Below are 23,379 nucleotides of genomic sequence, written 5' to 3' on the forward strand. Positions count from 1 at the left end.
CCGTAACTTATAAAGAATTTTAAATCAACTTTAGCAGCTATTGTTTTTTTTTTTTAATTGTCTCCTCCCTTCTGCACTAGGGTTTCTTGATCAAATGTGAATTACTTGTACCTTGTAAATGGGCTCCAGAAGTAGGTCTCTTACGGCTTTATTTGACCAGGAGGGTTGGATTTCACACTTGAGATGTCTGAACAGTGAGCAGTGGCAAACTGGTAGATTCAGAGGTGTTTTTCTAACCATTTAAGTGGAGCATTACAATGGCGTTTCATGACTGTCTAATAATTTGGAGTGTTTTTAAGAAAACTGTTAGTTATTTATGTTAATTTTATTATTGGAGTGAGTGAGGGGTAAATTGTTAGGCTGCAATATAAAGTCAGTGTGAACAGCGAGAACCTGAGAAGCAAATAACTGGAATATAGTTGTAGACTAATGCAGATATTGTTGCTTTCACTAGCCCGGCACTATAATGTACTTCTATTTTAAATAAAGGACAACTTTTTAAAATTGTTTATTGGGGTCACGTTCAAGTTCAGAACTTCAGCTCTTGAACCTGACCCTGGAATCAGAAAAATACTCCATAAAGATGACTGAACAAAGCTGAGGCTCGAAATCCCTCGGTGGCCACCTGAAGTGTTCACCAGATGCAGCCTGCAGCTTTTGGCCGGGATTCCCATGGAAGAACCCCCAGCCCGGGGGACAGCGACGTTGGGTGCCCGCTGTCTTTGGCGCGCTGCAGAGGGAAGGGAGGAGCCTACAGGACGAGGACAGGGAGAAAGGGCAGCTAGCGATGAGTGATGGACTCCTGGGGGAAATTCGTGGGGGTGAAGTGCATACCCCACAAAGTGGTGGGAAGCACTGCTCGGCTGCCACCCAGGAGCTGCTTTATAATTGATGAGCTGTCGTCTACATCCCAGGGGAAATGGACTCTGCCGTGACAGGCACGGCTCCCTGGAACGTTAACACCTGGTGGGAACCCAGTGGACATGTCCTTCAAGCCTCCACCTCTGTGAAATTACCTGATGTCCCGAAGGATGCTGCCTCTCCTCCCCTTGCCAAACGTGGGGCTTGGATTGCGATTGCTTAATATTCCCGGGAGCCGGGATGATTGCAGTGCCACCCCAGCCGGCCTCAGCAGCCCTCCTGCTTGCTGCTATCACGGCAGGGATTTGTTCGGCATGGGTGGTGATTCTCCGCTACGGCACGTACGGTGGCATCGAGTTGATTAATGTGCCCAATAGAAATAAAACAAATGGAAATTTTTTAGATTATGCAGTACACTCATAAATATTAATGCACTTTTGTATTGAATTGTATGTAATTACATATTTATACATTTAAGTCACCTTCCTGATACACTTAAGGCACTTTACTGATGAAAGATATTTCTGAATAAGATGGTTTTAAACCATGCCTAATATGTTTGTATGATTTATTTAATAACGTGTGGGTTTGTACACTGGCAGGAGAGGAGAAAAAGCTACATTAAAGTCAGAATATATTGTTCACAGGATCTGCTACTTGATTTGAATCAACTCCACGGGTAGCTGCTGAAAAATACAGCTCGACATGAAATATTGCTACATCTTCTTATCCCTGTAGATAAGGTCTGCGCAGCCCTGTCACCTTAGAGTAATTACAGCTTATTACCTTAATCACGGCGATGCCTAAAGTCCGTAATTAAGATTACGCTAGCTAATGTGCTAGGGCGTGCCGCGGTACTGCTAAAGTCCTATCTAAACAACGGAAAGATAAAAATTGGATGAGGCAGCACGGGCAGAAAGCGGGGAAGTGATTTATCCAGGGCAGCGGTTGGCAGCCCCGCGCCGCCGTCGCTGAGACCGGCTGTGCCCACCCTTAACCCAGGCGGGGTGGCAGGAGCCATTGCCGAAATGCAGCTCCCGCGTGCTGGGAATGGGATGCAGCCGTGGAGCTCCCAGCGTTTCCGGGCTGGAAGTGCCTGCCGTTGGCTTCCCACGGGGAGCCGGCTCGCTGGGGAGATGCTCGGGATGCCGTTGAGCCTTTCACCCCGATGTCCCAAGACCGGTGGTTTTCATTCCAGCTTGGTTTAATGCATCCTATCCGCACGTGTCTAAGCTTTTCTTCTTTCAACGTGTCCTGCTGCAGTCCGGTCTGCAGATGAAGAATTGATTTTTTTTTTTTCTTTTTTTAAGGCCAAACAGTGTGTCTGTTGAAAGCAATGAGAGGTTCTACCTTACAATTCAATAATACGAGGTTTTGACCCTCAGCGCTCTGTAATTTTCTCTGCAGAGATGAGCTACTGAAAAGCAGCTGGCTGTTTTGGAGGAACTCGGTTGTCTAAACATGGATCTTGATATCGAAATTTCGTAGTAAACCAATGCACCGCATTGGATGCAAGGCCTGCTTTTACGGTTTGCAGAATGACGAGGTATATACGTATGGAGCTCCCGTTCCTCCCTTTGGCTGCGAGTAGGACAGGAATATTTCTGGAGATTTCTGCAAATTGCTCCCTCTGTTCTGGAAGATAGATTTTTGTAGAGTTTTCAGAAGGCGGCGTGAAGCTGGAGTCGCTTATCTTGGCTGTAGGTTTGTACTCAGGTTCTTTCATCCCAAGTTCTTACACTAGCCAAGTTTCGCTTTAGGTGTATCAGAAAATTCATGAAACTTTATGGAATTGTTAGTGGCGTTGGCTCGAATGTGGGGGTCTTATGGAGAAGGTTATCCCAGATGTGCCTGAAGTAATCTGCAAAACTTTGACCCGTCTTGCACTCTCTTTAAAGCTAATGGAAGCTAGTAATTTCTTGATGGCAGTGTTATCCCCATTAGGTGTTTTATAAGCTTCTGGAATGCTGCCACTGTTTCATTTAGATCCCTAGCTGGGGAGGAAAAAAAAAAAATCCCACCGAAGGTATTTAGTCATTAGCAGAATATTTTTCTTCCAGAAAGTTTCCCTTTCATTACTCCTTCATCCTTTCGCATTCAGAGGGAATCGTCCTAACGGCATTTCCACAGTGCAAATCCTAGCTCCGTAGTTTAACAGGAGACCTGCAACGGGTGTAATGTGCTGTTCGTAAAGCACTGGTGTTTGATGCTGATCCGACGAAATAAAAAATTGGTTTATATCTATCATCATCAGTCCAGTGATGGTTATCCTAAGGCACAAGTGTGTTTTGTGATCAAATATTTCCTTGTTTCAATATAGTGCGTGGAGCAAGTGGTGATGCTGGTGCTTTTTGCCCTGATAAAGTTGCTTGGGGAAACTAGTGTTGCTCCATTTCCCAGCTTCTTTCCCAAAGCTTAACAGACGGGAACGGGGCTGGACGCGGGAATCGCTGCAAGGTGCTCGGATTGTGTTATCTGGCAGGTCCATGTGTGCGTAGAGTTGTTACGGTTGCTCTTTTTATGAAGCTGTTGATGTTGAGAATGGGTGAAGTCACTGTCACCGTACGTGACACCGGAGAATTTGCCTCTGTGCATTTATGACGTGTCTAAATCTGAGACCTTTTTAGGGAAGGGAACAGAAGACGTGCTCAAAAAAGTGATTCTTCCTTTTTTTATTTTTTATTGTTTCTTTAGTTTGCTTTGTGTACAGTGCTTTTCATAACTAGATCTCAAAATATTATAAAGATCAGTGTTACTACTGATTTTTTTTTTTTTTAACAGATAGAGGGACCAGAGAAGAGACAGATGACTCTCAAAATACTGGTCATGCTCTTTTATGATCTTGGATAGGACTCCTAATTTTTCTGTTATGAATAGCACTGGTAAAGAAAAATGTAGGATGCTTCCCATGGTGTCTTGGTGAAGACAAGTTCAAAAAAGAAGCTTATGGCTTCTGTCCCTTGCTCCCTTCTTTAATGCTTGTAAAATTATTCTTTTCTATCCGATATCAAATTTGAACTTGGGTTGTCTTCAGTGTAATTAATATTCGCACTGGTGCTAGTTATGAACTTTGTGAGGCTCTTGTGTTTTAGATAGGCATTCAGGGAGGGTTCTTTAATTAAAGCCAAACTGATTTTTGCTTTTCGACATGTTTTTGCAGCAAAATGGGTTGTAGTTTGGATTTTATTCTCCTGAACCTGAACCTTTATGTGACAAAGGGACTAATAGACCAATTTCTTTCTCAGAAACTGTCATGTTGTCAGTTGTAATATTAAGTGACAATAAACAGAAGCATGAAGGCTTACAAGATCACACAGTACTTTATGGTAGGATATGGACAGCTTTTCTCATGGGACCTGAAGGTCAAGGCAACTAGGCATGTTAATAGAGTATGCTTAAAGTATTATGCTGTTTAAGAAATAGGCCCATTATATGGAAATATCCATAGTTTTACATATGAAGTTCTTGGAGTAGACATGGTTTGGCACTATTGCAGATTTAATAGAGGCATAACATGCACTGTAATTTATACCTCTCCAGTGGCTTCTACTTCTTCTCTGCCGATAACCCTGCAACTTCTGATTCCTTCCTCTTCCCCTGCCCTTGATTTTGTGTTACTGGAAAATTTATTTTCAAGTAACACTTATTTAAAGCAAATACACAGATTCTGTGTGTTGCAGGTTATCAGCAAGCAAATAAACTAACTGTAGCCTAAGCTACAAAATTTGCATTTATGTTACTGGACTTGAATATTTTTATAGATGAACGTTGATTCTGGAGTTTAAAGAAGGGTCAGTAATAAAGTTTTTGAAAACAAGAATGATTTTTTTTCTGAGATTTGGAAATGTTCTGCTTAGGTCAGGCTTGAAGAAAATTCCAGAGAAGTCAATCAAGATACATTAGCTTTAATTGGCTTTAGGTCAGTTCCTGCCTTGTCGTGTTAAATATAAGAAATAAGTCAAAATAAACGTCAAAGGCCAAGGCTTGCTTAAATCAAAGACGATTCTTAGTTTAAACATTATGAACATATACTGGCTTTTAAGTGCATACTCAGGTGATACATGAGGTGTATTTGGAAATAATAAGGCTGCTGGTATGAAATGTAGAGGAGTATGTGTGTCTGTGTGTGTGCACTCACTTAATCTTACAAATTGTATTTGCCTGTCTTTTGATTAACTGGCCTGCAGCAAAGATGCTTTTCTCCTTTTCCGGTGACTGTAACGTTGGCTCGAGAACACCCTGGAAATCGCTGCCTAAAACTGCTGCTTGAAAACGGTTGGAAAAAAATGCGATCTCTGTTTTAACGGTTGCCTTTTCCTTCCTCTTCCCTTGCCCGCTCCCTGCCTCTGCAGAAGGACGTCGCGCTGAAGCCGCAGGAGCGCGTAGAGAAGCGGCAGAACCCTCTGGCCAAGAAGAAGCGGGAGGCGCTTACCAACGGGCTCTCCTACCTTCCCAAAAAGAACAGGCTTCCCCACCACCAGTACAGCTCCGACCGCGAGAATGACCGTAATCTTTGCCAGCACCTGGGGAAAAAGAAGAAATTCCCGAAGGGCCTCAGACAGGTGGGAGACAAGCTACCTGTTGCAGGAGGGAGGGCTTTGGTGCGTGGCTTGCCGAAGTGGACTTCCCGGTTGGTGGGGTCCCTTGCTTATTTGGGCTGTCGGGTCCCATTTGGTACCATCTCCTGGTACGAGGAGAGATGAACTGAGTGGTTGAGAAGGGACAAGAACGCAGCGTGTTGATGGTGGGTTCAAGCTGATGAACGAGCGTGCCGAGGCTGGGAGTGAGATTGGCCGGGCACGCGGCTAAGCCCTGCTCTGAATGTCAAGGGCAAGGTGAGGTAATTGTAAGAGGGGTGGCTGTTAATCAAGACTAATTGAGCTCTGAGACTGATTACCCTACAAGGAGCTCGTTTGTAGGATGTCAGTGGTACCAGCATGTGCTCTTCTAGATTACTGAGCACATACCCATGAGCAAGAGCTTTCTGCCTTCCCAACACGCCTGCGCTCTTAGGGTGGAAGCCGTGGTGCACACGTGATGGATGAACGAGCACGTAGCATCCAGGAGGCTGGAGATTTTGGTCCGTTACTCAAGACTGCGCGGAGTGTTGTGTTTCTGGTGTTTTAAAAAAGAAAAAAACGTGGCAAGTGTGATTTCTCTGATGTGCAGGAGGCAGGAAAAAAAACATTTTGCTTTTACAGTGAGCAAATATCTCTATTTTTTGTGTGCGTGTCTGTTGTATGCAAAAGGCTAAGCTGGAGTTGGGATGTTTCAAGTATAACATGTACCTGTGTGTTCATTTGGCTCATGGGCTGCAAAACCATAGTCTGAAGTAACAGTAAAGAGGCCAGATTTGACCTGAGTTTGAGTATAATTAATGACTCTACCCAAGATTTAAAACTCTAATGGAAATAGTTGATGTTTATTGAATGAGTCTCCATCTTTGGTGCAACCCAACATTGCTTTGTAGAGAAACTGGTTTTGGAAGACTGTGAGAATTTGCTGCTTTTCATTGCGTGAGCTCAGGAACATGGAGGGAACACTGAGGATGACAAGTACGCTGACTTTCGTTCAATTCTGATAATCAAAGTTATGGAAGTTGATAAAAATGAGTTTCCACTAGTATTTTTAAGCCGTGAGTGTATATAGAGCTAGAATAAGAACGCATAGAGCGCTTCAGCAATGCAAGCAAGTTGTAAAACACCTATTCTGCACTACCATACCTATTATGGTGTTCTCTCTTCTAATTTAATTTAATATTTACTTTGTATTTCAAAGGGAGATGGGCAAACTCTGAGATATTTGGTGCAATAGTTGTGTGATGTGGTGGTATTAAAGGTTGCTGTGTTCCCTTGACCATTTTCTGTGTTCACATACGCGTTCTTTACTCTGTTCCTTTTTAGTATGTCAAATGGTAAATGTATCTGCTTTGTGCAGTAGGAGCTGGCCTTCATAAAAGCTGACTTTTTGCACTATTTGATTCCCATGACAGAGCCTACTGTCAGGTGAAACCTTTCTGCCTGGTACTTAAGCAATGAAGAATTAGCCTAGCTGCTGATGGAGGTTATTTGTGAGGTTATGTTTTTAAGAATAAATATACACTAGTTTGGAAGGTATTGAGTTGTCAAATGTCACAGAAAATGGTTTTCCTTTTAGCTGATAAATCTGAGTACTCTGCTTAATTCCTGAGGGATAAGGCTGAGAGGGAATAAAATATCTTGCTCAATATACATTTAATACGTATGGTTGGAGTACAACTCCATAGATAAGAACATTTTAGTCTCATGAAGAGTTTAGATGCTGACAAATCCAAGTGGCTTTGGCACTTAGACAAAAATGCCATGGTGTCACGGGCAAAACAGCCTTGAATCAGGGCATTTCACTTAATTTATTGTTGATGAAGAAAAGCTTTTGATTACTGATTTGGGTGTTGGGTAACAAAGATGATATAAACAATTCAACAAACACTGCGGGAAGCGCCTCTCCTCCGCTTTTACCAGGCTCAGCTTCAGTCCAGCACCTCTCCCCCATTCTTACTCTCACCTTCCCTTGTTTTTGCTGCACGTTGTGCACCGTCCCGGGGGTGAGGCCATGGTGCGGGGGTCAGTGGCTCCTGGCTTCTTACTCATTTTCTCTTTCCCAGCACGGGTATCCCACAGGTCGTGGTCTCCTTGGGATGTCCCTGCCCCAGTGTGGGTCCCCTGTGGGCCGTGGTCCCCCCAGACGTACCTCCTCCATCCATCCTGCTGATTGTCCAAGTTCTCGATTGGAAGTTGCTTATCGACTTTGTCAAATATATATAATTATACGTTGTGTGTGAATATTACACTTGGATGGAATGATGCAGACTTGATGCTGTCATTGCATTCCCGTGCTGGCACAAAATCTTGGCTGCACTCTGTCCCTGGTGGGAAAGGTCTTGTACCTGGAGATCCTGTTTGTTATTTTACCCGTGGTTAACAGTGCTGTCTGATATGCTTTTCTCCGAAATCTGTTATCTGCTGAAAGTAACTCTCGCATACAGGATTTACAGTATGAAGCTCCCCTCATCAAACAGCTTTAGTTGAAGGCAGCTTTGGGAAGGACTGCTAATTAGTTTTCAGCGAAAATCCTTACAGTATTCGAGCAGGTATTTATCCAGCTATGCTGAAATGCCTACAGGTTTATTGAAATCCAGAAAATGTGAAACTGTAGGTTAATTAAGGCTCATATTTTACTAGCAAGAAGACTTTTGAACCCTGCTTTGTGAGCTTTTATAAATGTACTTATTAAATGCCTCAAGGAAATTTTAGTTGGCATTAAGCAAACATAAGACTCATCAGAATATTTCTCCAGCCTTTTAAATTTAATTTCCTTTACATTAATTGGTAGATGGCATGTTTTTATGTATGTTCTTGAAAAATGGTGTGGAAATCTTAAAGTGAGCACTTCCGAATAGGAAAAAGGATGACAGAACAGTGCAGTGGTTTTGAATGTGTTTTTGCTTCCCAAGGTGTGAGCAGAACGGGGCGTGCTAGGAAACGATGAATTTTGATTGCGGAAGGAAGGGTGGAAGAGCTATTTTGTGCGTTGCAGGGAAGGATGATCCTTGATTCAGTGGGCGTGTGTTTTGGAAGCACCAGAGGACACTGACTTCTCCTACCTCCACTGTTTTCCTCTCCATTTTCTTTATCGCCTCTGGAAGCCGTCCTCCAGCAAAGGATTGTCTCTGGCATGTGCTTCTAAAATACTCCACTTGCACATGTCCACTTGGTGGACGACTGCAGTATTAACTGGCTTGCGTGTACTATGAGAGCCAGTTGCTGCTAGGCTCCAACTCTAGTAACTGGAGGTGGTTCCAAAGACGCTGGCAGCTATCGGGTACCCGTCCCACATGTGGTGGGGATGCAAGCAAGGAGACGGAGTGACAGAAGGGGCAGATGACGAATAAAGGGAAGGAAGAAGACTGGTGATGGAGAGATGAATTAGGAGGTAAATTTTGAGATAACAGGAAGATGAGAACAACAGCGGGGAAAAAAGAAGCCACCAGTCATCGACTGCAAGCGTTATAAACTATATATTAGCTTTAACCTTGTAGTCCATTGCGTGAATCAATTAAAGGGGAGGGAGGGAGGTGTTGAAGCTTTTTCCTTCTCAGAAGTAAGCCCGGGATCCCCTTGGCGGTCTCGCCCTGAATCCGTACGTGGATGTAACGGCGTGTGGCCGTTCCTGGGGCGGTCTGGGGGTGGCCGGTCACGTGGGGCACCCAGGAGCCGTGCGGCCGGCTGGCGAGCGGAGCAGATGGGGTTGATGGCCACCGGCAGCATGCTTCCAGCGCGAGCTGCCGGTGGTGACAGGCGATTTACAACGTGCTATTTACAGTTGGGGTTTGCAGGCTTTTGGTGACATCCGAGTGCTCTTTAGCAACTGCTTTCCGCGCCGCTTTTCCGAGAGCTGTTAATTGAAAATGAAGTTGTGGGTGGGCTTTGGGAGTGAAGTAGCAGCTCCAAGGATTACGTGCGGCTGTCTAGGACTGCGCAAGTCCTTTGACTCCCAACTTACAACTCTGTGCAGCAAAGCAGGGAGAAAACATATATATATTTGCACAATTTGAGGTCAGATACCTTGGGTATAGTATATACAGCACGCATACGCACGCAGCGAGTGATGAAGGCTTGACTCTCCTTTTCCATAGCTGCTGCGATTTGGGATGACTTCACTTGCAGTCATTGGATTTAAGTGACTGCAAAGATCAAGAAAGAAGCTGGGCCCTAAAAATATTTTAGGCAGCACAGCAGAGAGGTTTGCAAGGCTCGATGTATGGGCTTGGCCCAGTTGTACGCAGCTGGGGGTCTGGTTCTGCATCACTGAAGTGAAAGGACACGTTGCCCCAGCTTGTGGCACTCCCGTTAGGGGAGGCTAATCATGGGGAAAAAATAGATTAGAGCATTTAAAGTATAGAAAGGGTTGTATGCAAGTAGCAGTGAGCTTCGGTTGCAGACGTCCGCAGCGCGAGCAGGTGTTACAGCGGCAGATGCTCGTGGGAGGTACGCGAGATACGCTGGGATTTCGGAAGCAGTCGCCGCCTGCGGTGAAATCCGGGGCCGGTCCCGAACGCCGGCTGCAGCCCGCGCCGGGGCGAGCACCTGCGCTCATTGATCAGCTCTGCCTGCCGTGACGTGGCGCCGGCGTCCCCCCCCTTCCCCATAATCACCAGTTTCACCTGCAATTTTTCAATAAGCTATTGAATTACACCTCGCTAAATGATACGCTGCGAATCCAGCAGGTCCTAATTGCTAATGATGGTTCTGAAAGACTTTCATTTGACTGTAATTAGGTTTGCAAGCAATCAGCTGCCCTTATCAGGATTGAAAACACATAATGTAGAAGCCAGGCTGGCGGGAACGTAGCGTTTCCTTGCAAGGGGGAGGGAAGATGTTTTATTAGCAGAAGCTGTGACATATTTTAACACCTTGAAAACATCATGTGTGAAATTAATTCTGCGCAGTATTATGCCATCTGGCACTGTTATTGTTCTGTATACATTGCTGTGTAAAGTGCGCTTTCTTCCCGTCTGGGTACGAGCCTGCGTTTGAAATAGTAATCATGAGTCAAATTGATTGCTAAGGCTGTTACGCCTGCTAGAGAGGTTAAAAATATATGCTGGGAAATCCCCTGGGCTCAAAATGGCATGGCGGGCCGATGAAATAGGGAGAAACGGGCCGTGTTTTGGCCGTGCCCCGCGCCTGTGGATGAGTGTACGTGCTCAAGCTGAAGAGGAGCTATATCGCGTTTATTGGCTTGCAGCTGAAGCAGAAAATACCTATATTTTAGACTTGGTGCCGTGATATTGCTTAATAATAGGCTGGGGTTTGTTTTTTTTTTTTTGATCCTGGCTGTATGCTACTGCATTAAACATCCGACTCGGAGCCTCCTGCGAGAGCTACCAAGAGTTATCCGTCGGGATCATGATGGAGTTTCATCTAGGTAACGGCTTGCATGGCCGAGGAGGAGCAGGGAAGGCTCGAGGTCCTACCAGGCAACCTCGGTGCGTTTTTATTCCCGATGCAACCGTTGCCACTGATTTGCGGGCTACCCTGCTGCGTCTCGCGTCCTCTTCTGGCTCCGGTTTACACAGCCGTGAAAGGAGGTGGTGTTTTCGGAGAGAGCTCGGGTCGCCCCGAAGGGTGGCCGGTTCGGGAGGGAGAGGATGATACCGCCGAATCGCCGGACCGGGTAATCCTGTGCAAAAAAGTGCCTCTTTGGGCAGTGCTTACACCCTTCAAGTTGAACAGGACCCCCCAGCAGATGCCAAATGAAAAATTAAAAAAAAAAAAAAAAGTGGCTTTTAGGTTAACCTAATTCTGTTAATCAATTAGCTATCTTGAGAATAATAGCCAAAAAAAAAATTGACTGTGCATGGAGCAGTTATCGTCTCCCAGGATTATCTTTTTTCTTTTCAAGTTGGCACGCTACTTTAATTGAAAACTTAAATGATTATTAAATGTGCTGTATTGGGAAATGAACCATATTTTAAATGTGTGATGCAATCAATTGCTGTCTTAAAAGTTCCTAAGCATGTTGCCAATAAGGAAGCCAGCAAAAAATTAATTTTGACCGAGGCTGCTTGGAGATAAATTAGGCTCTAGTTTAAGTGATAGCTGAATCTGATATTTAGACAGTATAATAAAGTGCCCACACTGAATTAAAAAAGAATCTTCCTGCATTTAAAAAATACATATTTTCTATAATATAAATAAATAGCTTAAATCCAAGTCAAGACTTCTGGCCTACCAGTTTGCCCTTATATTAGCTGGAAGCACAGCAGGTCATCCTCAAATTGATTATGAGAAATGTAAACTGTTGAAGCTATATTACTTAACTGTATTAGTTGGCGATTCATTTTTTCCCCCTGCACAAACTGTATATTCCCAAAGGGGAGAGGTGCAAGGGGATTGCTTGGGAATAAACATGGGAGCAGGTCCAGCGCTGGCGGAGCGTGCCAGGTGCTGGGCGTGATGCCGGGCAGGTTGGGTCCTGCACGGTGGCGGCAGCAAGACCGGAGAGCTGAGATTGCTCATCGTGGGTTGAGTGGGCAGCTATAAGCTAAGACGTACAAACGTTTATGGAATAGAAGTGTTACGTTCTTAATTATTCCATCTTTCCAGGGACTTTGGTTGGGAATAAGGAGGAGAAGAGGCTGAGTAGCACACAGATCAAACCACCGTGTGCAAGTCGCACCACTGAGGCGATGAAGACTCTTAGTTTAGGTAGGCTTTTGTAACCTACAGTCCAGCTCCTGAGGACTATAGCTCCACCGATGAACAGGGAGAGACTTAGGCCATGTGTTTAAGAAACACATGGGGACATTCTTATGCATCAAGTCGGCAACACTCGGAGGAACCGGTCCCGTACCAATGGGTGTGAGGGGCTCCGCAGCTTGGCCTTTCAAGGGGAGGAGAATGGAGGGAAAAAAGGGTAGTTCCTTCAATTAAAGCAGTAGGATATTTTCCTGTCGTCTTGTAAACTAAAGGCAATACTCCTGCTTTTGTAGTTGACCTGTTACAACTACTCTGAAGAAGTGGGAGGCTGTAATTTCTGTAGATCTGAAGAGCTGCTTTTGGGCTAGAAGTAGCGAGTCAAGAACGAGTGGCAGGTGATGGTGGCCACGGGAAGGGGCAGCTCTGGGCAGCCCCGGGACTCTGCCCGTGCTCCCAGCAGCTGCCCGCTTCTGCAGCCGGGGCACGTCGCCGCTGCAGGCAATCAGCGGGGCATCTCTAAACTTCTGGCGTTTTACTTCATTTTGGCAAAAATGACCCGTGCGTGTGATCCTAAAGCTCAGAGAACCTATTGATGGTCTTGGCATCGTTCTGGAGGAGATTATTCTCCATTCGGTGTGGTTTCACAAGTCTGAATTTTCCCTTTTGATAAAATTAAGAGATGTTTTTATTTTTCTTTGTGCCAGAACCTACTGAAGTGGAACTTTAACTTTTAAAGCGGAAGCCTGCATTGCCTACCGTTATCCCTTTTTCATGGTAAATGGCCAACATTTGCTGGGAAAGCTTCATTTCTGTTTCAGCTGCTAGCAAGAATGTGACATAGCTTTAACTTTTATACTGAACTCATTGCACTTTTTAATAATTCAAAGGGGTATTTTGAATCGGTTCCACTACCAGTTAAAGAGCACGTTAGGGCCATTACTACATAACGATATATGCTAGTAAAACGGACAAAACAAACTTGTCATTTTGTCCTGACCTTTCCATGGAACAATTTTCTCTGCTCAGTATTAAAATACAGTGAGGTTACGATGAGTGAAAATGAAAGAGCTACCCTTAAGGGAAGCTGTTGCTAAAAGAAGGAAAGAAAAAAAAAAAAAAAAAGGAATTTTAATAGCAGTTCAGCTGCACAAGTTGCTGCAATTTTGCTAGCCAGTGTTGCTGGCAGTACACACCTAAGGTTAAGAGAACCATACAGGCTGTGACAAAATACGTACTTCTGCAGGTTTTAATTTTGCATTCTTAAGTGTATGTCAGTGCATGAGTCAGGATTATATTTTTGTATTTGGATCAGCTATTGCAAAGATTGTACAAGTGTGTCGCCACAAACTTGAACTGACCTTAAAAGCGGCTAAGCCTGTACTGAAGTCCACCCCAATCGGGAAAGCTTAGAAGCATGTTTTTAACCGTACCTACTTTCCTGAATGCGACTATTTTCTTACGCTGCTGATTCCTGTGAGCAGTTCTGGTTACCTGTTTTCAAGGAAATAGAATTTTATACTTTCTCCATTTAAAGAATTGCTAGCCTCGTTTAATCATAGTTATGATTAAACACCAGTATGGAGTTTAATCAGTGCATCAAAATGAAGACTGAGCAATAACATGATTGCCTCTCTAGATGTGTCATGGGCGCAAACATCAGCGAGGTGTAAGATTGTTTTACAGGTAAAGGAAAAGTTGGCAAAAGATGACAGGGGCAAAAACTGGCATAAAACAAATGTTGCCAGGAAACCAAGCTTCAGCCCTAAGCCTAGTGAGATCCTGCAAGGAGTTGCAGGAGAAGGAAGCAAGAAAACCGCTGGTTTGCAGGCAGGTGAGTAGGGTTTTTTAATACGTATACATATGTGTGTGTGTGTGTGTGTGTGTATATATATATATGTTTTACACACGCACACATATATATATGAAAGCTATATGCCCCTGGTGCCTCTGACAGCAGAGCCCTCGACGTTCTCACACTGTATTCCTGTTCGCCTTCCCAGTTAGCAGAGTTACTACTAAAGCTGAGAACAGGTGTGCAACTCAAAAAAAAAAAAGGTATTTAATACTTTTTCTTTTAGAGATTTTGGGTGGACTTTGTCTAAATATTGTAAATCAAAACATTTTAATCACAGAGTTAGGTGGATTTTTTGGTAGCCATATGAAGCATCAAACACGTGGTGAAGGTACCTGTGGGTACCTTCACCATTTTTGCCAACTAGGCTCATCGTTTTGGGGTTTTATGCTGATAGAGTGGAACAAAAAGTCTCCTGCTTTCATAAATGAAAATCAAGAGGCAAAAGCAGGCAGTGGGTTAATAAAAATGGGGATTCTGTTAAAATTACTAATCAATCTGTTTAAAGTTTTATAGCCTCCCCTGCCCCTAACACATGTTCTTCTCTTGTAAAGCACCTTATTGCTTCCTGCTTGTTTACCGGCTTTTAGCAAGTCAAGCAGCTTTCAAATTGCTTTGATGTTAATTATAGAAGTTGTTCAATAGGGCTCGCTAGGTGAGGGCGAATAGCTCGGGCGTTTAAGAAAATAAATAGATATACAGGCAGGTGTTCTGTGCTTCGGTTTTGGAGCAAATGGCAAGATAGCGACGGTTTAGTGTTCTGTTGTTAAATATGTATTTGGGATATATTAAGGATATTAATCCTTCTATTTAAGGATATATTTGGGTGGGATGCTGCTTTTGATTTGCAAGGTTTGGTGCTAGTTATATTCACTTCTCTTGATAATAAATGGGAACTGTGTGTCAGAGACTGAACCTCATAGTTACAAAAAGGACTGAGTTTCAATACCCCTTGCGCCAAAGTAAAAAATTCGAGGAACAAGGATTTTGTTTTATGCCACACAAGCTGTTGCTCTGAACTTTGGATCTCGGGTTATCCCAGATGTTGCACTTGTTCTGATCTGGGCTTTGACCTAGGCTGAGCTGTGCTTATTCCCATCAATTTAAGTCTTGCTGCATTAATGTTTTAGCTGAGCGGAGCTGCAGCTGAGTTTGGGCTTTTACAGATAAATAAACAAATAAAAAGCTCAAAAAAGCTCTTATGATTGGAAAATCTCCGTCTCTGAACGTAACCTAAATCAATTAGTCAACTTTGAGATGTAAAACCCCTGAAAGAGAGTATGGGAGCTGAGGACCGGGACGGCCCCTCTGCCTGGTGGTCGCTGGCGAGCCGCCGACCCTCGTCCCCCCCTTTTTGTCGTCAATGTGAATCACGCTTCGGCATAAAGACCTTGTCTCCCGATTCCTAATCAAGGGACGAGGCGTAATCAGAGGATTTTGCGCAGTGTTTGGAGATCTTCCGATGAAAGGCTATGTACCTGTGTGATATATGAATATTAATGGCTTCTCGTACAAAGCACCGTAGCCGCTGCAACCGAGCGTGGAATTTATTTGAAAAATTAGTGCCGTTCTGCATGACGGGAGTGTGACCATCAGGAAGGGATATAAAACCTTGGTTTAACTTCACCTGAGTTAGTAACACTAGGTTTGTAAATTAGAAACAATACGCAGAAGGGGAAGGTGGAAGGTAAATAATTGCAAAACGCTTTCGAAAGATTTGAAGCAAAAATGGTGGCCTGATGTTTCCTGTAAAAATTGCAGTGTATTCAGTAATGAAAAGATATTCTTTTCAGAATTAAGGCTCGTGCTTCCAATGTTTTAAATGAACTTGTACTTTGGTAGGCAATAAATACTGGAAACGGCCCCCTCAAACTTTCTTCTTTATAATAATGATACGCTCCGGTATAATTATTACCGGTATAATATAGTATATTATTGGTCTACAGTAGGTGCCAGTGGGTGTGTTATTTCCAGGAGCAATAAATGCAATGGCTTCTTGCCTGCTATTTTGGAATGATCATAAAGCATTTCCTGGAGCAGAACGACGTGAGCTTGTAACATCTCGTTGGGGGAGAGAGACCATACCTATCAATAGCGAGCCAAGGCTGGTAATCTTAAATCTCTCTAATTTAAATCATGAGAATCTGTTTTTCATGAATAATTCAGAGCTCTGAGTTAGTGGAATTATTTCCAGCCCATGTATATTAAACAGCCAATCTGCCATGCCAGTTCTGTTTGAGACACCGTTGCTGGGGGTTTTCTCTTTCCCCTCAAAACGATCATCTTTGTGGCGGAAAATAAAGCTGCGGCGGTATTTTGTCCTTTCTGATTGCACGAGGATTCTTCTTTAAACCTCGCAGGCTAAAATTCAAGCTGCAGAAAAATAAACCCCTTGCTACAGTAGCTCCTTGAATTCAATTTGGAGAGAGCAAACCTTGTACTATATCCATTAGGAAAATGGCAGTATTCTTCCATTTCCTGATGTTATTCAATTACTTACCCTGCTTCCTGCTTTTAGCGTAAACTGTATATTTTAGCTCATGACCTTTGACAGCAAATTGAATCAGAAGTGGAGATGCAATGGAAGTTTTTTGTTGTTTTTTTTTTAAGACTCTTTAAAAGCAATGAAGTGTAAGAAAGTGGGGGTTTTGTTTTTTTTTGTTTTTTTGTTGTTGTTTTTTTGTTTTGTTTTTTAAATAAGCCTTGCTGTGGATTTTTTCCCTTGGAAAAGCTTTGTTTCATTTAAGCTCGTACCTTTCCTTCTTTGCCTCGGAGAACAGAGCGGGCTACGGAGCTGCTGCTGTTAGCGCGCCTGTCAATTAGCGTTACGTATTTTCGTTAATACCGATAAAAGTGGAGTTTGTTTAATTTAGAATCAACCCCTTGTTTAGATTGGATTAGCACTTGAGGAAAAATATTTAACTTGTAAAATGATGCTGGTGACACGCACTGGCGATAAGTCCGAAGACATCCTGCGCTTGATTTTGCTATTATTCTGCGTCCTTCGCTCCTCTTGCCCCCTCCCCGCTTGCCGTTTTTTTTTTTACACTTCCAAAGTGACTTTATGCAGTTTGGAGTTTGTAAAAAAATCAGAGGGATTTAGGGTGCAGATTGCCTTGGCGCTTATTGGCATTGAGTCAAAATCTGGTTCTCTTGCTTGCTGAGTTTTACACCGCGGGCAGGAGGGGAGAGTCGGCTTCGCGGGCTGCGCTGGAGCTGCTGCCCGTTTGCAGGCAGGCGGGTGCCAAGAGACCCGAGACGTCAACCGGCCAAACCATGCGGTTCGTGTTCATATAGAATTGATTTTTAAATTTTCAACATGTATAGGTCTGCTACCCCTAAAACGAAAGAAAGAAAGAAAGAAAAAAATACGTAAGTATTTGGACTAACAGAACTGCAAATGCAATCTCTGTCTCTCTCTGTCTCTCTCTCTCTCTCTCTCTCTCAAAAAAAGGCCAATCTTCACTTACTTTATTCTAATCTTCAGATCCTCTTAGACAAATTGTAGCTCATTTACAAGCTTTCAATCATATCGTTTCCATTAAAGTTGGGAATAGTATGGACAAGAAACCCGCACCAAGGTATTCATTGGAAGGTTTCCAACGCGGTGCCTAAAACATGCCTAAGACACTGCAGAAACAATTTAATAAGAAAATCAGCAGTACCCAGATCAGCCAGCCCAGCCGTGCCCACTTACATGCTTGTGTTGAAACTTCTTCACCGGCAGTGTTCCCTGTCATACAAGCTTTTTTCTATTAACAGTTGTATGAGACTTTAACAGGTTTTTGCTGAAGGCCAGAATGTCTTCGTCTTAGTTCCTCCAAAATTTATCAGTTGTACTAACCCCGTGTCTTTATGGAATAGTGACATTTTAAGTGGAGTAAGACTTCACTTGTGCATTTAAAACTGGAACTTGGACAGAAGTTGGATTCAGCAAGAAAAAAATAGGAGACGCCTTAAATTCGCGTTTCTAATGATGTAAAGAAATGGAGGTCCTTTCCCCTTCCCCCGTGGCTATAAAAGCAGCTTGCCACTCACCCTGGCTTTTGTGGTCTGCATTTAAAACTGGAAGGTACAATATCTTTTTCTCCAATGAACTGCAAAATTTTCAGGCCTAAAGACAATGCTGAATTGTAACATGGCCCGTTTCAGGTTTGCACTTGGCGATAGCCTGGCTTTTCTGCGTACGTAACTTCGTAACCTGGTCCAAGAGCTCTGTTGCTCTGGGTTGTGTTGCTGTGCAAGCTCTTCCAGGATGGCGTTTCTTCCTTTTTGTTCTGGCTGCAGCAGTGCCAAGTGTTTGTTGAGTGGAACATCTGTCGGTGTGTTCAGATTATTAACCTAACTTCTGCTCATTTATGTTAATAAAAACATTTGAGCTTCATAGCAAGCGCGTGTAACAGTTCCTTGCATTAGTAATCCAACTGAAATCCAACTGCGAGTGTTGCTGCATCTTACCCCCATGGGCAAAGCACCGTTTGATCCGTATTTCTGAAATGTTGTTGAGTTTTCTGTGCTGCCCGGTCCTGGAAGGTGGCACTGTTTATACGTGCTTGTATTTAATCTTCAGATGCTAAAGCACTGGCTCATCAGGTTTTGAGAGCCCCTGGAAAATGTCTTTGCGCAGACTGTGGGAAATGGATACCACAACCGTTTCCAAGCTTAGCCTCCAGGATCAGCAGGCAGGGGTATTTTGGGTCACTGCAATGTGGTGCCTGTCGGTCGCTGCGTTACGGTGCCAACCCAAGCAAGTTGTGAGGAACACAAACATGGAACTGGTGAGAATTGGGACGCGTACCTTCTCTCCCAGATCTGCCGCAGAGGTAGAGCTCTGCTGCCCAGAGGCTGTGGGATCTGCATCCTCGGAATCTGTCAAACCTGGGAGCCACCTGGCCTAGCTGGACCAAAGTTAACCTTGCTTTGGGCAGCATTTGGATGAGATGACCCCCGGTGGCCCCTGCCAACCCAAACGATCCCAAGGTTCCACCCCAAACGTGTCCTGTGTCACATGGAGGAGGTTGCTTCTACTCAGCAACCGTGAAACCAGCCTGGGAGGTGATCTCTGCCATTTGGATCTCCGTCTTTGTACAGCAATGATAAAGCCTTGACTTTACTGTTAGCAAGCAGTTTCTCCTGCTTGGAACACGTGTAGTCCACTGGGCAGTGAGCTGCACTTGGAGCCACGCTCCCAAGCCCCGTAATCTTTTACTGCAGATACTATTAATAAAAGTATTAATTACGCTGTTTTGGAATTAGAGTTTCATAATGAAACCTCCAGCAGAAAACTCAGGCCAGATTGGCTGAATGTCATGAAACCCTCCCAAACTTGAGCTGAGAGTAAAATAAAAGTCTGAGTTGCTTTCAGGTTTATAGTTAGAAGAATGTAAAACTTTTCAGCTTGTCCAAGTTTTGACAGAAAACCTCGCAGCACTTGGCAGGCCTGGCTGGGTTTCCTGAAGTGCGAGATGCAAGATAAAACTTGTGACTCGGAGCCAAGCCCAATGAAACTAAGGAAAGGTTCTCATGAAACGGGGACAAACGGAGGGGCACGGGCTTTCTCACAGCTCTCCTGCAAATCCTGGCCATGCCAATCGCTGGCGTGCAGTGGCTGGAGCACCCCGAAGCGCGGCGCGAGGGAGCGCTGCAGAAGAAGGTGCGATTTTAATCAAGGTTTGGTCCAGAGACTCAGCTGGCAAAGGTGAGCCCAGCTCTGCCGCCTTCAGGGTGTTTTAGGCCAGCGGGGGATTTTGCACATTGAGTTATTGTGTCGTTGTGCAACGAGCACAGAAGTGCGATAACCTCTTAAAGGCTTGCTCTTGCCATCGTAATGCATTCGGTGACGCCGCCATACAGGCTGTAATTAAAAGCTATTTTGAATGCGGTGCAAAGTGCTTGAGTTGGATGGCAGAGGAAAAGCAATTTGCTCTCTGTCCTTCCTTTCACCCTTGACCTGGAGTGAATACAGTCGACTGACAGACAGACGGAAGAAAGCTTTCTGTTGTTGTTGTGTCTAGGAAGACCTTTTAAGAAAAAAAAAAACAGTGCTTTTAGAGTATTCAAGAAGATTTCACTGGCAGCTGATAGAGTTGCATACGTGCAGAGGAGGAGGAGTTGGCCACATTCTGATTATTGACATTTCTGTCCATCCAGCATGCTCCAGAATTCAGATTTTTCATGATGGTTTTGAATCTGTTTTAATTACTTCAATACTTGGAACATTCAGTTTTAAGGACTCTTGTTTTCCTCTTTTTTAATTTCCTGCTTAAAGCTCTGCGCTAACTGGGATGGGTTAGGAATGGAAGGAGATAAACAACAGTTGGTGGTGGTTTTTTCCAGCGCCTTTTTGCGTATAATTGGAAGAAATTAACTTTTTTTTTTTCTTTAATAAGATTTTGTAACTCTTATGGAAATCATTGCTTGCTTTTTCATGTCAATAGGAAGTTCATTCATGCTAATGAAAATGTTTTCCCAGGGCTTTGGTGGACTTTTGGAGCAGGGAGCAAGACACCTTTCCAGTAGTAACTGCATTGGGGCAGTTGGCTTGTTTGACATGAATTTTCTGAGTATCATGAATTTCAACCATTCTTTATTGGTGTTGGTGGGTAGCCAGAAGGAGCTACATAGATAACTGGCCGTGTGGTAGAGATGGGTTTTTTGGTTTTCTCTCGAAACTCAATCTTACGTGAGCAAACAAAACCACCAACCCTCCGTCACCCAAAAAATCTTCCTAAACTGTTCACAGAGCTGGAGAAATCGTTGCTCTAAAATAACTTTTTTAGTCAAGCTGGTTTGCAAGGCAACAGAAATGCTCTTCGGAGGGCCTGAGAGCAAACGTGAGTGCCCTTGGCCACCTAGAAACCTCATTGATGAAGCGACTTGTGCACCTGAGGTGGGCTTCATGGAAAATCTGGGAGTATCAGTGTTGCCCGGCTTTCTGCGGTTTTGCTCGTAGTCGATCAATCTTTGTGCATCAGATCTGTGATCCCGCGAGCGTAAATTGATTTATAATCTATGACTTAAAAAAAAAAATAGATGGTATTTAACCTTTTTTCTATTTTTTTCCTTCCACCAAATATCTGTTTTCTCCATTCCCACCATACGCAGGGGGGGTGGGCAGTGCACCGACGTCCGCGGTGCTCCCATCCGGGCTGGGCCTTGTGCAGTAGCGGCGTTGACGGCTCTTCGGTGGGAAGGCCTCGCTTGCAACGCGCTCCACCTTCCCGCTTGCTGCTCTCTCCAGTACTAATATATTAAGCCCGACGGTCTTTATTTATTCTCCCAGTGAACTCGGAGCAGGTTCAATATATTTCAGAGGGTGTTTTACGGCGGGCGCGAGCGTTTCGGCCGGCGGGCGGGCAGCGGTGGGCAGGCTGCGCGGCTGTCGCCGGCGCGGTGGCCGGGGATGCTCGACATCGGCTCCACGCTGAGGCTGCAGCTCCCTCTGCGGACCGAGCGGGCAAAATGCGCGGCTGCTCCTGCGCCCTGCCCTGCGGGCCGCCGCCGCGTGTGCGGAGCGGCCGGACGTGATGTATGATTACACGTTGTCTTTTTTTGGGGGGGGGTGACAGACTTGAATTTCAAACAGCGCTTTTTTTTGTTGTCGTTCAAAGAAGGCATCTTTGGTTTTCTGGGGCATCTCAGGAACGTTGCAAGGAGCAGATTCTGGTGGTGTCTTCCCTGGCCACCTCCCGCCACCCTCGCAAGCAAAATAAAAAGCAAACAAATAAAAGCAGAAGTTACAGCATCAGTTAACGGGGAATCAGAGCAGGCCAAAATGTTCCGGGTTTATTCCTTTATTTCGCCAAGATCGGGCGAAGCTGTTGAAGCCCTTGCTGGCTTGTGCAGGGCGGCTCCGTGACTCCGGGCGCTGCGGCCAGGGCGACTCTGGAAACATTCAGCACCTTCACACAGGTCTGATTGCAGGATTGGAATTACAAATCTAAATATTTATTGACAGGTAAGTGCTGAATGCGTGACTGGCTTTGCATGTCAAACGTGGTTTACGTTTCTATATGAAGATATAAAATCTGAGAGAGAGACGACCTGCAGAGCCACCTCTCCCTCTTCTCTTTTTTTCCTGGCCGGTCGGACTGAATTTGGATGGAATTGGCCTGGAGCCAATGTTAAATCCTTCTCCCACTTTCTGAAAGATTTTAATTGAATGAGTTAAAATTTTGAGATCCTGGCAGGTGCCTTTTTCTGGAGAAGCAGAAACAACGTTTCTAAAGGTGTCACTTGGTGACACCTTTCCTTCCTTTGGGTGCCAGCTCAGATGGCCGGTGCCAGCGGCGTAAATGTCAGCGCCATTAATTGCTTTCCTGTTCCTGGAAGAAAAAAAAACAGAAAAATTAATTCTATTATTAATTATTAATTGTGAAGATGTTAATGCAATCCCACTGCATGGATAAGAAACTGTACGTGTTGTTATATATGGGCAAAGCTTACCAAAGCAATGCCAGCTCCGCGTGGCCACCACCTTGAAGAACAGCTTCCAGAGCGACTAGTCAAAATATGGAAATAAGATTTTATTGGGTCATATACTGACAAGTATTAGAATTTTTGCTGCCTTTCAATGCTGTTGCAAATTAGTAACAAGAGAACTGACAACCTATATTTTGCTCGTGATCGCCCTTATTAATGTATTATTCAGCTGCGATTATTTTTTAATCCTCCAAGAAGTGCAGAAACGTTTTTATGTGGCTGGATGGGAGTAGCAGATATCAATAACTTTAATGTCTCCCTTATAAATCCAGATAATCGTGAAGGTTAAATATGTTATGTCCTTTCTAGTGGAGTAACTGGTTATAAAGGGTGTAGTAAGAGATATATATGTTAGGATTTTTTCTATTTTTTTGTAAACATTTACAGACATGCCATAGAGTTGGTAAAGGGCACATTTCTACTTAGTAATCGTGCTATAGCTACGGCAAGTGAAGAACAGCCGCTTCCCATCTCTGCCCCGTTCTCCCTTTGGTGACGAGGAGCAGCCCGGCTTTTTCGGCACGTCCACCGCCTGCTTGGATTCTCTGCTGGCTAGTAAGGAACGAGCTCACACCGCAGCCTCTCGGACAGTGAAAGCGCTTTATTTGCTCTTTCCTCTACCTTGATGCTTGCTTTGAGGGTTCAATAGTCATTTAGTATCTTTGAGACTGCTAATTCATCAGTCAAATGTGGGTTTGGGGAGTCTGAGGGATGGCAGACGTGTACGTGCCCAGACAGAACGGTCACCTGAAGCTAGCTTCCAAGGAAACCAGGCGAGTAAGCACCAAGTCATGCACAAGTGAGTCAAATATTTGTTCTTCCTGAAGAGGTGATTCCTACAGACTTCTGTATTTATTTCTTATTTCCTACCCCAGAAACCAGGATCAGTTTATTATTTTTATAATGCAATTCAAATGCAAAATGCAGCAAGTTTGATAGAGTAGG

At 44.2% G+C, this 23,379-nt stretch overlaps 1 protein-coding gene across 1 annotated transcript in view; it reads left to right on the top strand.

The window, feature by feature from the left end:
• The first annotated feature begins 1,175 nt into the window (after window positions 1-1,175).
• Window positions 1,176-23,379, top strand: part of AUTS2 (AUTS2, activator of transcription and developmental regulator) — a 566,981-nt gene continuing 544,777 nt past the window's right edge. The window contains exons 1-3 of the mRNA XM_026063639.1: window positions 1,176-1,202; window positions 3,360-3,395; window positions 5,214-5,423. Of these exons, the coding sequence (XP_025919424.1) occupies window positions 1,176-1,202; window positions 3,360-3,395; window positions 5,214-5,423 (273 nt within the window). The remainder of the gene's footprint in view (window positions 1,203-3,359; window positions 3,396-5,213; window positions 5,424-23,379) is intronic.

Source organism: Apteryx rowi, unplaced genomic scaffold, assembly GCF_003343035.1.
Source record: "Apteryx rowi isolate R43461 unplaced genomic scaffold, aptRow1 scaffold_20, whole genome shotgun sequence".
Lineage (NCBI taxonomy): Eukaryota > Metazoa > Chordata > Aves > Apterygiformes > Apterygidae > Apteryx > Apteryx rowi.